The sequence below is a fragment of the Oncorhynchus kisutch genome, linkage group LG29 (genome assembly GCF_002021735.2).
Source record: "Oncorhynchus kisutch isolate 150728-3 linkage group LG29, Okis_V2, whole genome shotgun sequence".
In the NCBI taxonomy this organism is placed as follows: domain Eukaryota; kingdom Metazoa; phylum Chordata; class Actinopteri; order Salmoniformes; family Salmonidae; genus Oncorhynchus; species Oncorhynchus kisutch.
The window spans coordinates 29461210-29477693 of record NC_034202.2 but is presented as its reverse complement, the minus strand read 5'-3'; the positions used below and the strand labels follow the sequence as shown (position 1 = coordinate 29477693).

The following is a 16484-nucleotide window of genomic DNA, read 5'->3' as shown; positions in this document are numbered from 1 at the left end:
GAAGACACCTTAACACCAGGGCTGGAAATCACTATAATGAACCAGTGGCCAAATATAGGACACTGTATGTAAGAATGTGATTATTTGTATTGTGTGCGTATTGTGTTTGTATCGTGTGTATGTGTGTATGTGTCAGGTCAAGTTGGTGAATATCTGAGTCACTTTTTAAGACAACATTATGTTGCCTCGGTGCTGGGTTTCTGTCATCGGGATTTGACCATGACATAACTGGAGCCCCCTGTCTGAGAGATAAGGAGCAGTATGACACATCTCTCTGTCTGCCTCAGGTGAATTAGATAGAAAAACACCCTCACGAGGAGATGATGGTCACAGAGCTGGAGGCCAATCACATGGTCCCTCTGAGGTTCCTATCCACGTCATAGTATCAGTATATAGTCATATCCAGCCCATAGATAGACTTTCATTAGCTTCTTTATTCTCTTCTTAATTCTATTCTTTATTCTCCCAGGCATGTCTAAGGCCATGCGGCGGAGCCTATTCTGTAGGTAGAAACAACAGTACCAGTGTCATTGGATATTCTGTATGTTGCGCCGTGAATGACTTTGGAGTACAGTAGGACATCCGAGTTGCTGAATGTGAGACTCTATACAGGTGAATCCACCTACAGTAGTCTCCAACTATACTCCGAGGTGTGAGATCCTGTGATTGTTTAGGTGCACATCTCCGCGTCTGTGCCAGTGTGTGCTGTGTGCTGTGTGCTAGTGTGAGTGAGTGTGAAGACATGGTTAACAGGGAGTTAACCAGTCAGGCAGGGCTCTGGCAGTCCTCCTGCCCCTCAGACAGATTAATCATGCAAGAGAGACATAGCAGGCCCCTGCTCGCTCTGCCTGGGGGTGAAGCCGTATCACATGGCCCCGGACCCCCACTCTTTCCTTGCTATGCTCCACTCCTCAGGGCTGGGGTGCTGGGAATGGGGCTGGTGGGGGAAGAGAGGGTGGTTGAGGGGGAGATGGTGTGTGTGGGGGGGTGATGGTGGGGGAGACGGGCTGGTAGAGGGGGTGGTGGATGGGCTGGTAGGGGAAGAGGGGGGTGGTGGAGGGGCTGGTAGGGGAAGAGTGGGGTGGTAGAGGGGCTGGTAGAGGAAGAGAGGTGGTGGTGGAGGGGCTGGTAGGGGAAGAGGGGGGTGGTGGAGGGGCTGGTAGGGGAAGAGTGGGGTGGTAGAGGGGCTGGTAGAGGAAGAGAGGTGGTGGTGGAGGGGCTGGTAGAGGAAGAGAGGTGGTGGTGGAGGGGCTGGTAGGGGAAGAGGGAGGTGGTAGAGGGGCTGGTAGAGGAAGAGAGGTGGTGGTGGAGGGGCTGGTAGGGGAAGAGGGGGGTGGTGGAGGGGCTGGTAGAGGAAGAGAGGTGGTGGTGGAGGGGCTGGTAGGGGAAGAGGGGGGTGGTGGAGGGGCTGGTAGGGGAAGAGGGGGGTGGTAGAGGGGCTGGTAGGGGAAGAGGGGGGTGGTAGAGGGGCTGGTAGGGGAAGAGGGGGGTGGTGGAGGGGCTGGTAGAGGAAGAGAGGTGGTGGTGGAGGGGCTGGTAGGGGAAGAGGGGGGTGGTGGAGGGGCTGGTAGGGGAAGAGGGGGGTGGTAGAGGGGCTGGTAGGGGAAGAGGGGGGTGGTAGAGGGGCTGGTAGGGGAAGAGGGGGGTGGTAGAGGGGCTGGTAGGGTAAGAGAGGGGTGGTAGAGGGGCTGGTAGGGGAAGAGAGGGGTGGTAGAGGGGCTGGTAGAGGAAGAGAGGTGGTGGTGGAGGGGCTGGTAGAGGAAGAGAGGTGGTGGTGGAGGGGCTGGTAGGGGAAGAGGGGGGTGGTGGAGGGGCTGGTAGGGGAAGAGGGGGGTGGTAGAGGGGCTGGTAGGGGAAGAGGGGGGTGGTAGAGGGGCTGGTAGGGGAAGAGGGGGGTGGTAGAGGGGCTGGTAGGGGAAGAGGGGGGTGGTAGAGGGGCTGGTAGGGGAAGAGGGGGTGGTAGAGGGGCTGGTAGGGGAAGAGGGAGGTAGAGGTCAGTGGAACGCCTCATAACGCAGTGCTTTTCTTCCTCGCCTTTTAATCTTGAACTTCTCATTCTGTGGGCATCAGGAGATAGAGGCAGAGGAGGAGGAAAACAGAGGCGTCCATCTCTCCTGTCAACAACAACAGTCCCTTTTTTTATCTCTCATCGAGGGCCCTGATGGTGGGGGGTGGGATGAGAATTGTGTGTGTGAGGGGGGGGGGGGGGGGCCTCCTGCACTCGCCTGGAAATTGCTCAGCGACGTCTCTGTGCGTCAGAGAACAGCCATTGTTGCGCTCACAGGGAGAGCGATCTAGTTAGGCGCCGTCTCATAGTTGTGTGTCTCTCTGTGTGTGAGTGTCTGCATGCATGGCTGTGTCAGTATGTGTGTGTGTGTGTGTGTGTGTTTCAGTGTGAGTGTCCGTGTGTGCACAAGCGTGTTTTGCTATGTGAATGTGTGTGCGTGGGATGTGTGAACATTCTCCACAAGGCTGATGTGTGGACTTCCAAAGAGTCTCATCCCCCTGACTGTGTCGAGATAAAACCTTGCGTGACATCACAAGGCCGTGCTGCCTCCTCGTAAAAATTGACATCACTCCTCCTCATCCTCCCTAACAATAGAACTACCTCCACTCTGTCTGGATGAGTAATCAAACACGTGGGTCTGAAGAAGAAGGACCACACTGAGGTTACAGGCTCATTTACCACACTGAGGTTACAGGCTCATTTACCACGCTGAGGTTACAGGCTCATTTACCACACTGAGGTTACAGGCTCATTTACCACACTGAGGTTACAGGCTCATTTACCACACTGAGGTTACAGGCTCATTTACCACACTGAGGTTACAGGCTCATTTACCACACTGAGGTTACAGGCTCATTTACCACACTGAGGTTACAGGCTCATTTACCACGCTGAGGTTACAGGCTCATTTACCACACTGAGGTTACAGGCTCATTTACCACACTGAGGTTACAGGCTCATTTACCACACTGAGGTTACAGGCTCATTTACCACACTGAGGTTACAGGCTCATTTACCACACTGAGGTTACAGGCTCATTGACCACACTGAGGTTACAGGCTCATTTACCACACTGAGGTTACAGGCTCATTTACCACACTGAGGTTACAGGCTCATTGACAACACTGAGGTTACAGGCTCATTGACCACACTGAGGTTACAGGCTCATTGACCACACTGAGGTTACAGGCTCATTTACCACACTGAGGTTACAGGCTCATTTACTCTCCCCCTCTCTCCCCGTGTCCCTCTCAGTTCATGTCCCTCTCCTCTTCTCGGTCCGTGTCCCTCTCCTCCTCTCTGTCCGTGTCCCTCTCCTCCACTCTGTCCGTGTCCCTCTCCTCCACTCTGTCCGTGTCCCTCTCCTCCTCTCTGTCCTAAAGCTGCTCTCCTTTGCTCTGTCCTAAAGCTACTCTCCTCCTCTCTGTCCTAAAGCTACTCTCCTCCTCTCTGTCCTAAAGCTACTCTCCTCCTCTCTGTCCGTGTCCCTCTCCTCTATGTCCATGTCCATATTCTCCTCTCTGCCCGTGTCCCTCTCCTCCTCTCTGTCCTAAAGCTACTCTCCTCCTCTCTGTCCTAAAGCTACTCTCCTCCTCTCTGTCCGTGTCCCTCTCCTCTATGTCCATATTCTCCTCTCTGCCCGTGTCCCTCTCCTCCTCTCTGTCCTAAAGCTACTATCCTCCTCTCTGTCCTAAAGCTACTATCCTCCTCTCTGTCCTAAAGCTACTATCCTCCTCTCTGTCCTAAAGCTACTCTCCTCCTCTCTGTCCTAAAGCTACTATCCTCCTCTCTGTCCTAAAGCTACTATCCTCCTCTCTGTCCTAAAGCTACTCTCCTCCTCTCTGTCCTAAAGCTACTCTCCTCCTCTCTGTCCTAAAGGTACTTTCCTCCTCTCTGGCGGGCACTGCGTCTCCTCAGAGGTATAATGCTTTGCTTTGACTGGCAAGCAGGGGGCAGCCAAGAGAGGTTAAATGAGGCAAGTGATGTTTTATATTAACTACCAAAATAGGGAGCTGTGAGAGAAAGCCTATAGGGAGTTTCTCCTCTACTCTGGCTCTGAATTTCACTTTTGGAATCTAAAAGGAACAAAAGTTTACTGGGTGGATATTTCCTATATATTTCTGTGCCACAAAAAAATGGTGGTTATAAAGTGGATGAAGAGAGAGAATTCTGTAGTACACACACACACACACACACATTTTCTGAGAAAACATACATCACCAGCGCCTGGATGAGTCAAATTATTTTTATTGTTCCACTGTGATTGTGCCACACAGGCCTGAGATCACACACAAAGTGCAGCACACACCTTGTAGGACAACACTCATCACACAAGACAACATAGATCATCCCCATAAACACAGTAAAAAAGAACAAAGAGTGCAACCAATCACAAAACTGAGAGAATAATAACAAAGATCTGAGGAGTATTATTTGGCATGGACCGTGTGGCTTGCCAGAACTGAGGAGTATTATTTGGCATGGACCGTGTGGCTTGCCAGAGCTGAGTATTATTTGGCATGGACCGTGTGGCTTGCCAGAGCTGAGTATTATTTAGCATGGACCGTGTGGCTTGCCAGAGCTGAGTATTATTTGGCATGGCCCGTGTGGCTTGCCAGAGCTGAGTATTATTTAGCATGGCCCGTGTGGCTTGCCAGAACTGAGGAGTATTATTTGGCATGGCCCGTGTGGCTTGCCAGAGCTGAGTATTATTTAGCATGGACCGTGTGGCTTGCCAGAGCTGAGTATTATTTGGCATGGCCCGTGTGGCTTGCCAGAGCTGAGTATTATTTGGCATGGCCCGTGTGGCTTGCCAGAGCTGAGTATTATTTAGCATGGCCCGTGTGGCTTGCCAGAACTGAGGAGTATTATTTGGCATGGCCCGTGTGGCTTGCCAGAGCTGAGTATTATTTAGCATGGCCCGTGTGGCTTGCCAGAACTGAGGAGTATTATTTGGCATGGCCCGTGTGGCTTGCCAGAGCTGAGTATTATTTAGCATGGACCGTGTGGCTTGCCAGAGCTGAGTATTATTTGGCATGGCCCGTGTGGCTTGCCAGAGCTGAGTATTATTTGGCATGGCCCGTGTGGCTTGCCAGAGCTGAGTATTATTTAGCATGGCCCGTGTGGCTTGCCAGAACTGAGGAGTATTATTTGGCATGGCCCGTGTGGCTTGCCAGTGTTTGGTCCACTGGGACACAGAGAGGAGGCATTTGACACAGTCATTGTTCCATCTCAGGTAGGTAAGTCGCACACCGTGCTGCTTTGGCCAGGTTAAAGTCATGGGAGATGTGGCAGTAAACAAGCAGAGAGTGCTGTGTGCTGTTCCCAGGGATCAAGGAGGAACCACCTCACTGATCCTGTTCTACCGGTCTGTCCATACTGTAATCCACCCAGCTCCTTGGTCATGACAGCTATGTATGAACTATTTGGCCCTGTCAACATTAGCACAGTTTCTCTCTATATAGTAGCCAACACCTCATAATGACAAAACACATATTACTGCATGTACTATGTCATTCAAGTTTACATTTGTCATACCATTTGGGGATCACAAGTACAGGTTGAGACCTTGATAGCATTGTACAGGCTTTGTGAATGTATTGTATGATAAGTGTATCAATGAAGTAGGATTTGTACATGATAATATTTCAGGAACGATATAAACAGGTGAATACATGGTATGATGTGGTCAATGATAGGGTTGTTCCATGAAATAAGGGATATTTGAAGGAATTGTGCACAAATAATTAACTTTCAAAGCCGGTTATATTAAATGAAGTGCCTTTTAATATAGACCACATGGACAATTCAATAAATCCAATATGAATAAAGACTTGCTAAATTGCTCTCTGCATTCTGCATTTTGTCATGTCTCTCTGTGCACCCTCTAGCCACTGTGCTTCTACGCCTGCACTGCTTGCTTTGATTGATTGGAACTTCTAGACTGTAACCCACCTAACCTAGATGTATCCACAAGCCCTAGTTATTTTGTTGCTTTGATGAAGTCATTTCTAAAGATGATTATTTATTTCATGTGATTAGTTATTCATTTTAAAAAGGTTTTATAAAAACTGCCCATTTTAAGGTCAAGTCTGTTACATGAACAGAAATCTCATTTTAATATGTTAAAACTATTCATTTTAAAAACAATGTTTTGAAGAAACATTGAACATCTAATAGTCATTGGCCATTTTCTGGTGTTTTGTGGTGGAGAACTGAACAGGTCGAGCATCAACCCTGTTACCTATAGACAGACAGGCTGGTGCAGTCCAAAACGTGATGTTATTTATATTTCTACACTTTGAGGTTGGAATAATACTGTGAAACTGTGAAAAAGATGATAATGCCATTTTAGTGTAAGAAATGTTTGAAGAGAAAAAAAAAGACCTGAAATATCTGCCTGTTTTGGTTGAATGGCATTCTGGCCTGCCTGGTGACATCACCGGTAAATTTGTTAATAGACCAATAAGAAAGAGAGTTCCAAACCTCTCTGCAGCTAGGTTTACATTCTCCCCAGCCTACTCAGACCACTCCCAGACAGTCCTAGCAAAATTCTTGCTTGAGAAATTGTTCTTTGCTAAGAAGCTATTTTTGTTTTCTTGTTGACCATTTCAATTGAAAACTATCACATTAAGCTACTTCACTGTTACCCAGAAATGATTTGATATTGAGATTAAAAACAGCTGCATTGGACGGTAACAAAAATATCAAATTGTGAAGCTTGCATTCAATTGCCCGTCCCTGTTGCACACAAAAAGCTTCCATTCCCTCTGTCACAAGGGGAGTTATGGCTGATTTAAGATGAAGTCGTCAACCCTGTTACTTTATTCAGCACTTAATAGGACTTACTATAGTCATTTTCTTTTACCTCTTGAGATGGGAAAACATGTTTTTTATTAAGTTGAACATTGACCGAATGTTAAAATGAGGTGAAATAAAATTCTAAAAGGCATCTAATTAGTGGAACCACCCAATACCTTTGAATATAAAAAGGCATCTAATTAGTGGAACCACCCAATACCTTTGAATATAAAAAGGCATCTAATTAGTGGAACCACCCAATACCTTTGTGAATATAAAAAGGCATCTAATTAGTGGAACCACCCAATACCTTTGTGAATATAAAAAGGCAAAAGCAGGATACAAAGGAAGATGCTGTTTACGATCAACGCTATTGGTTCGCCTTTCCCACAGAGAGAATTTACAGTACTGTACAATTTAAAATAAAACATGGTAAACATTTTTAAAAAGTAAACAAAAGTAAACATTTTAAAATCTCTATACCATTGCATTGCTTTTGGAGTAGTAGCAATCGAGTCAAACGTTTGGTTGTGTTCCTGAGAGACTCATGTGGCCTGCATGCCTGTCCCCAGTGGCTGAGGCCCCAGGCTGGATGTCCAGCAATGTCCAGTGGGGCCTGGAATGGGGGACAGGGGGTGGGCCTGGTTGTCTGGTCCTGTCCTGTGGATTACCTGAGTGAGGGGCTGGCAACGAGACGCAGGTGGCTGGGCTTGGTGGGGATGGAGGGCTTGTTGCCGTGGGGGAGAGGGGTCTGTGTGGAGGGGGTGGGGCATGTCACACTGAAGGTCTTCATGAGCTGAGCCACCCGGCCACGCCCTGTACAGGTGTCCCCGCCCCCATCAGACACCACATCCTCAGACATGGTCCTGCGAGAGGCTGCGATCACACGGATATCTGGGAGAGGTAGACAGAGACAGAAAGAGAGAGGAAGAAAAAATTAAAAATAAAGAAAGAGAGAGAAATTGACAGAAAGAAAGAGACAGAAAGAAAGAGAGAAACACAGACAGACAGACAGACAGACAGACAGGGGGGGAGACAGACAGACAGACAGTGGGGGGAGACAGACAGACAAAGAGAAAAACAGAAAAAGAGAGAGAAACAGATGAACGGTTAGAGGTGTCTTGCATCAACTAATAGAGCTGAAGCGGACTATGGTTACTACGTCTTGGTGTGTTGGTTACTACGTCTTGGTGTGTTGGTTACTACGTCTTGGTGTGCTGGTTACTACGTCTTGGTGTGCTGGTTACTACGTCTTGGTGTGTTGGTTACTACGTCTTGGTGTGTTGGTTACTACGTCTTGGTGTGTTGGTTACTACGTCTTGGTGTGTTGGTTACTACGTCTTGGTGTGTTGGTTACTACGTCTTGGTGTGTTGGTTACTACGTCTTGGTGTGTTATTTACTACGTCTTGGTGTGTTAGTTACTATGTCTGGGTGTGTTAGTTACTATGTCTTGGTGTGTTAGTTACTATGTCTTGGTTACTATGTCTTGGTGTGTTAGTTACTATGTCTTGGTCAGTTGCAAAGCCTCCCTGTTACTGGGAAGTCTGATTATTCATGGTAAATTCTCCCTGATTCTATCTCCTCACCTATTTTTTACAGAATATTGTCCCTGATTCCATCTCGTCACCTATTATTCACAGAATATTCTCCCTGATTCCATCTCCTCACCAATTTTTCACAGAATATTCTCCCGATTCCATTTCCTCACCTATTATTCACAGAATATTCTCAAAGGATTCCATCTCCACCTATTTTTCACATAATATTGTCCCTGATTCCATCTCCTCACCTATTTTTCACAGAATATTCTCCCTGATTCCATCTCCTCACCTATTATTCGCAGAATATTCTTCCTGATTCCATCTCCTCACCTATTTTTCACAGAATATTGGCCCTGATTCCATCTCCTCACCTATTATTCACAGAACATTGGCCCTGATTCCATCTCCTCACCTATTATTCATGGGATATTCTCCCTGATTCCATCTCCTCACCTATTATTCATGGGATATTCTCCCTGATTCCATCTCCTCACCTATTATTCATGGGATATTCTCCCTGATTCCATCTCCTCACCTATTATTCATGGGATATTCTCCCTGATTCCATCTCCACCTATTATTCATGGGATATTCTCCCTGATTCCATCTCCACCTATTATTCATGGGATATTCTCCCTGATTCCATCTCCTCACCTATTATTCATGGGATATTCTCCCTGATTCCATCTCCACCTATTATTCATGGGATATTCTCCCTGATTCCATCTCCACCTATTATTCATGGGATATTCTCCCTGTTTCCATCTCCACCTATTATTCATGGGATATTCTCCCTGATTCCATCTCCACCTATTATTCATGGGATATTCTCCCTGATTCCATCTCCACCTATTATTCATGGGATATTCTCCCTGATTCCATCTCCACCTATTATTCATGGGATATTCTCCCTGATTCCATCTCCACCTATTATTCATGGGATATTCTCCCTGATTCCATCTCCACCTATTATTCATGGGATATTCTCCCTGATTCCATCTCCACCTATTATTCATGGGATATTCTCCCTGATTCCATCTCCTCACCTATTATTCATGGGATATTCTCCCTGATTCCATCTCCACCTATTATTCATGGGATATTCTCCCTGATTCCATCTCCACCTATTATTCATGGTATATTCTCCCTGATTCCATCTCCACCTATTATTCATGGGATATTCTCCCTGATTCCATCTCCACCTATTTCTGTGCTCTCCCTTTCTCCCGTTCTCTCTACGCCTCTTCCTCCCTCTTTTCCTGCTCTCCCTTTCTCCCGTTCTCTCTACCCCTCTTCCTCCCTCTTTTCCTGCTCTCCCTTTCTCCCGTTCTCTCTACCCCTCTTCCTCCCTCTTTTCCTGCTCTCCCTTTCTCCTGTTCTCTCTACCCCTCTTCCTCCCTCTTGTCCTGCTCTCCCTTTCTCTCCAATTCGTTCTTTCTGGGATGTGGTCTGCCAGACTGGAGGCCATCCTCAGAGGAAGTGGAGCAGGGACGCAGCTGGGTGTAGTGTGTGCGTTTGTGAGAGAGAGGCCACAGTGTTTGTGAGGGGGTGTAATTGAGGGATGGCGGGATGGGCGCTGAGGAGCAGAGGAGAGGAGGAGGGCTGCAGGGACAACGATGGAGAGCAGACAGACACCACAAGGCTTGAGGAGCAGAGGAGGGCTGCAGGGACAACGATGGAGAGCAGACAGACACCACAAGGCTTGAGGAGCAGAGGAGAGGAGGAGGGCTGCAGGGACAACGATGGAGAGCAGACAGACACCACAAGGCTTGAGGAGCAGAGGAGAGGAGGAGGGCTGCAGGGACAACGATGGAGAGCAGACAGACACCACAAGGCTTGAGGAGCAGAGGAGAGGAGGAGGGCTGCAGGGACAACGATGGAGAGCAGACAGACACCACAAGGCTTGAGGAGCAGAGGAGAGGAGGAGGGCTGCAGGGACAACGATGGAGAGCAGACAGACACCACAAGGCTTGAGGAGCAGAGTATTTTTAGAGCCGTCCCCGGGGAACACAGATGTGTACACACATACACACTCACACATATACACTCACACATACACACTCACACATATACACACACATACACACTCACACATATACACACACACACACATACACACTCACACATATACACTCACACATATACACTCACACATATACACTCACACACTCACACATACACACTCACGCATATACACACACACACGTTCATTTTACAACACATATAGATTGGTCAGACACATGGTCGCTCACACCACATTCTCTCCAACACACGCATAACCACACACACACACAGACTCAGTCACGCATGCGCCCATCTCTGACTAACCCCACCTCATAAAAGTCAGACAAACGTGTAGAAGTTCTGTATGCAGCCCAGGACAGCCAGTCAGTTCTATGGCCAAAGAAGATTTGAAGTGAACACTTGATAGCGGTGTGGCATGAAAGAGAGAGGCCTAAACTAGCTTTAAAGGTTTTCCTTTTCGTTTGTTGTTTTTTCTACTTTCCTTCGCTTGCCCTCTCTCGCCCCCCCCCCCCTCAGCCTTCCTCTGCCGCCCTCCCTTCCTCTCCATCTCTCCCCCTCTCCCTCAGCCCCCTGACCCGCGGTTCCTGTGTTAATGTCCTCTCGCCGCGCTGCGTGGGCCTGCTTCTGATTGTCTCGCTGTGTTGTGTGGTCGCCACGGAAACCCTGGATAGGCTCCAGCAATTGAGGCGGACACACATACACGCACGCACACACAAACATGCTCGCATACACACACAGGCACAGGGTAACACACACATTCATGGTCAGAGGCTTTTTTGAGCTTGGGGTTTTGGTACTGGTTCTGAGTGGAAAGCTTAATGCAAGGAGTACATGTACAGTATATGTGTGTGTGTGTGTGTGTGTAAGCGCGCTTGCACGTGTTTGAGAGTGCCAGTGTTCAATGTGTTGAAATGTTTTATTTTTTCATTTATATTTTCATCCCTCTGTGTTTATATCCATGTGAGGAAGGTCAACCTGATACCTCTCTGGAGGTAGAAATTAGACACCAGACTAACCTGTCTTAACAAACCAAAAACTGCCCCAACCCAGGCCGAATATTCTGCCTGAAACCCAAAACCAAACATCAAGCCGATGAACTCTCAGCTCTGTCAATGCAAACGGAGCGGACGAAAGCAGTCCGCTCCGCGGGTTAACTAACTGTGCAGCCATTTGTAGAAAACCTTGGCAACACCTGATCACAGTTGCATGACTTTCCTTCTGCTCTCAAGCCACTGGTCAATACAACGGTGACTGTGTCTGTCTCACTGTGACCACTGAGACAGGTCGCTGCCACTCTTCACACCCCAGCACACCCCAAACAATACAAAGAGTAGGAGGAGAAGAGGGGCTGCGTTGTCACCCATCAGCACCAAAATATAAGCATCTGAAGATAGCTAGGTGGGACAACCACGTATCACAGTCATAGTAAGTACAACCCCAAATAAACACAGCATGTACACAGAGATTAAACCATAGCTGTCTCTTTAAATACCTCCTCCTTTCTGGCAGGGAGGGACGGGGCAAAAGTGGGGCACAGGGTAGAATTCCGGAGTGGCTCGTCTGTGCAATGAGCCAGGCCACGGCGGGGGGGGGGGGGGTCAGGGTCAGGAGGAGGAGGAGGAGGAGGAGGGGGGATGGTGGGGGGGAGGAGGGTGTACGGCATGGCGCTGTGTGGAGGCTGGGGGCCCCATAACTTATCAGCTCCGGCCGAACGTCACCCAAGCCCAGTCGCCCAGGGCCAGAATCGGGAAGTAGCACTGGAATGTGTGTCCTTCCCTCTGAAGGTGAAGAGAGGAGAGGAAAGCCGAGGGAGAAGAGCACAAAAAGCCACACTCCACGAGCCAGCAGCTGCAGGAGACTGATACACTAGCATGCACACGTATAAACAATACTCACTACCCCAACCCCCCACCATTGACAGGCATGACTCTAGGTCAATATACTCATTAACACACTCATATCTTATACATCAACACATATTAAACCCACAAATAAAACCTGTGGAAACACATATAGTAGAATCCCATACATAAAATATGGGCACCTACATGTACAGAATTTTACATTTTAGTAATTTAGCAGACGCTCTTATCAAGACTGACTTACAATTAGTGCATTCATCTGAAGATAGCTAGGTGGGACAACCACGTATCACAGTCATAGTAAGTACAACCCCAAATAAACACAGCATGTACACAGAGATTAAACCATAGCTGTCTCTCTCTGTTTGCCCAGCTCTCATTGGAGAACAGTTGAATATATGCTTTTTTGGTTACTACATGATTCCATATGTGTTATTTCATAGTTTTGACATTGTCACTATTATTCTACAATGTAGTGAAGACATCATAACTATGAAATAACACATGGAATCATGTAGTAACCCCCCAAAAATGTTAAAATCAACATATTTTAAAATTTCAGATTCTTCAAAGTAGCCACCCTTTGCCTTAATGTCAGCTTTGCACACGCTTGGCATTCTCTCAACCAGCTTCATAAGGTAGTCACCTGGAATGCATTTCAATTAGCAGGTGTGCCTTGTTAAAGTTAATTTGTGGAATTTCTTTCCTTCTTAATGCGTTTGAGCTAATCAGTTGTGTCAAGGTAGGGGTGGAATACAGAAGATAGCCCTATTTGGTAAAAGACCAAGTCCATAGTATGGACAGAACAGCTCAAATAAGCAAAGAGAAAGGACAGTCCATCATTACTTTAAGATATGAAGGTCAGTCAATCTGGACAATTTCAAGAACTTTGAACGTTTCTTCAAGTGCAGTCGCAAAAACCATCAAGCACTATGATGAAACTGGCTCTCATGAGGACCACCACAGGAAAGGAAGTCCCCAAGTTACCTCTGCTACAGTTGATAAATGAATAAATGCTTCACAGAGTTCAAGTAACAGACACATCTCAACATCAACTGTTCAGAAGAGACTGCGTGAATCAGGCCTTCATGATCGAATTGCTGCAAAGGAACCACTACTAAAGGACACCAATAATAAGAAGAGACTTGCTTGGGCCAGAAAACACGAGAAATGGACATTAGACCAGTGGAAATCTGTCCTTTGGTCTGATGAGTCCAAATCTGAGATTTTTGGTTCCAACCGCCGTGTTTTTGTGAATTGCAGAGTAGATGAACGGATGATCTCCGCATGAGTTGTTCCCACCATGAAGCATGAAGGAGGAGGTGTGATGGTGCTTTGCTGGTGACACCGTCAGTGATTTATTTAGAATTCAAGGCATACTTAACCAGCAGGGCTACCACAGCATTCTGCAGCGATACGCCATTACATCTGGTCTGCTCTTAGTGGGACTATCATTTGTTTTTCAACGGGACAATGACCCAACACACCTCCAGGCTGTGTAAGGACTATTTTACCAAGACGGAGAGTGATGGATTGCTGCATCAGATGACCTGGCCTCCACAATCACTTGACTTCAAGCCAATTGAGATGGTTTGGGATGAGTTGGACCGCAGAGTGAAGGAAAAGCAGCCAACAAGTGCTCAGCATATGTGGGAACTCTGTGGAAGACTGTGACTACCTCATGAAGCTGGTTTGAGAGAATGTGCAAAGCTGTCATCAAGGCAAAGGGTGGCTACTTTGAAGAATCTCAAATATAAAATTTATTTTTATTTGTTTAACACTTTTGTGGTTACTATTTGATTCCATGTGTGTTATTTCATAGGTTATGTCTTCACTATTAATCTACAATATAGAAAATAGTACAAATTAAGAAAAGTGAAAACAGGATTAGACATTTTTGCAAATATATTGAAAATAATTAACAAGTATTTAAAAGTATTCATAAGTATTTAAAAGTAATAACTACTTAAAAGTATTCAGACCCTTTGCTATGAGACTTGAAATTGAGCTCAGGTGCATCTTGTTTCCATTGATCATTGAGTTGTTTCTACAACTTGATTGGAGTCCACCTGTGGTAAATTCAAATGATTGGACATGACTTGGTAAGGCACACCTGTCTATATAAGGTCCCACAGTTGACAGTAAATGTCAGAGCAAACACCAAGCCCTGAGGTCGAAGGAATTGTCCGTAGCGCTCCGAAGACATGATTGTGTCGAGTCACAGATGTGGGGAAGGGTACACTGAAGGGAAGCATTGAAGGTCCCCAAGAACACAGTGGCCTCCATCATTCTTAAATGTAAGAAGTGTAGAACCACCAAGACTCTTCCTAGAGCTGGCCACCTGACCAAACTGAGCATTCAGGGGAGAAGGGCCTTGGTCAGGGAGGTGACAAAGAACCCAATGATCACTCTGATAGAGCTCTAGAGTTCCTCTGTGGCAATGGGAGAACCTTCCAGAAGGACAACCATGTCTGCAGCACTCCACCAATGGCCAGACGAAAGCCACTCCTCAGTAAAGGCACATGACAGCCCGCTTGGAGTTTGCCGAAAGGCACCTAAAGGACTCTCAGACCTTGAGAAACAAGATTCTCTGGTCTGATGAAACCAAGATTGAACTCTTGGGCCTGAATACCAAGCGTCATGTCTGGAGGAATCCTGGCACCATCACTACGGTGAAGCATGGTGGTGGCAGCATCATGCTGTGGGGATGATTCTCAGGGGCAGGGACTGTGAGACTAGTCAGAATCGATAGAAAGATGATTGGAGCAAAGTATAGAGAGATCCTTGATGAAAACCTGCTCCAGAGTGTTCAGGACCTCAGACTGGGGCGAAGGTTCACCTTCGAACAGGACAATGAACCTAAGCACACAGCCAACACAATGCAGGAGTGGCATCTGGACAAGTCTCTGAATTTCCTTGAGTGGCCCAGCCAGAGAAGGCCCCTAAAATGACATACCCAAATTGAAATGCCTGTAGCTCAGGCCCTGAAGCAAGGATATGCATATTCGTGGTACCATTTGAAAGGAAACACTTTGACGTTTGTGGAAATGTGAAGGGAATGTAGGAGAATATAACACAATAGATCTGGTAAAAGATAATACAAAAGAAGAAAAAAACAACGTTCTTTTGTCAAATTTTTTGTACCATCATCTTTGAAATGCAAGAGAAATGCCATATTGTATTATTCCAGCCCAGGTGCAATTTAGATGTACAAAGTAGTGTCTGTGCAAAGTTTTAGACTGTTCCAATTAACCATTGCATTTCTGTTCAAAATGTTGTATCAAGACTGCCCAAATGTGCCTATTTTGTTTATGAATAACTCTTCATGTTTAAAATTGTGCACTCTCCTCAAACAATAGCATGGTATTATTTCACAAAAATAGCTACTGTAAATTGGACAGTGCAGGGAGATTAACAAGAATTTAAGATTTCTGCCCATATCAGATATGTCTATGTCCTGGGAAATGTTCTTGTTACTTACAACCACATGCTAATCTCATTGGTCTTTGTTAGCTCAACAGTCCCGTGGAAGGGATAACGATCCCGAAGATGTTTTAACCAGATCCAACATCTCTGGAGAGACCTGAAAATAGCTGTGCAGCGACGCTCCCCATCCAACCTGACAGAGCTTGAGAGGATCTACAGAGAAGAATGGGAGAAACTCCCCAAATACAGGTGTGCCAAGCTTGTAGCGTCATACCCAAGAAGGCTCGATGCTGTAACTGCTGCCAAAGATGCCTCAAAGTACTGAATAAAGGGTCTGAATACTTTTGTAAATGTGGTTTTAAAGTTAAGAAAAACCTGTTTTTACTTCATCATTATGGGGTATTGTGTGTAGATTGATGAGGGAAAAAAATATTTAGTCCATTTTAGAATAAGGCTGTAATGTAACAAAATGGAGAAAGTCAAGGGGTCTTTCTAAATGCATTGTTGATGTACTGTACTTAGCGCAGGCCAAAAAATGTTTCAGCATCTCTGCTTCGGCAGGAAAAGTAGTTGTATAATGAATTAGAAAAAATTAAATAACAACACCGAAGACATCACTTCACTGTGAAAGAGGCTTTATCTATGTTGGTTGGTGATACGGATTCACACACGAGTGAAATAAGTAAACAACAGATATATGTTTGTTGTTGTCAATGTTTGATGCTGTAACACTTGGGGAATAGCTCACAGATTAGCAAGTCCTGTCATGATTACTTGCTTGTTACAGGCAAGCACATCAGTGGTGGAATTAGTATGATTGT

General features: G+C 46.4%; 1 protein-coding gene across 5 annotated transcripts in view; it reads right to left on the bottom strand.

Moving 5' to 3' along the window:
* Positions 1-4237: 4237 nt before the first annotated feature.
* zgc:100829 (mucin-2) overlaps positions 4238-16484 on the bottom strand; it is a 55061-nt gene continuing 42814 nt past the window's right edge. For all 5 annotated transcript variants that reach the window (XM_031808872.1, XM_031808871.1, XM_031808873.1 and 2 more), the window contains one exon: positions 4238-7702. In XM_031808872.1, coding sequence (XP_031664732.1) covers positions 7476-7702 — 227 coding nt within the window. In that variant the 3' untranslated portion in view covers positions 4238-7475. The remainder of the gene's footprint in view (positions 7703-16484) is intronic.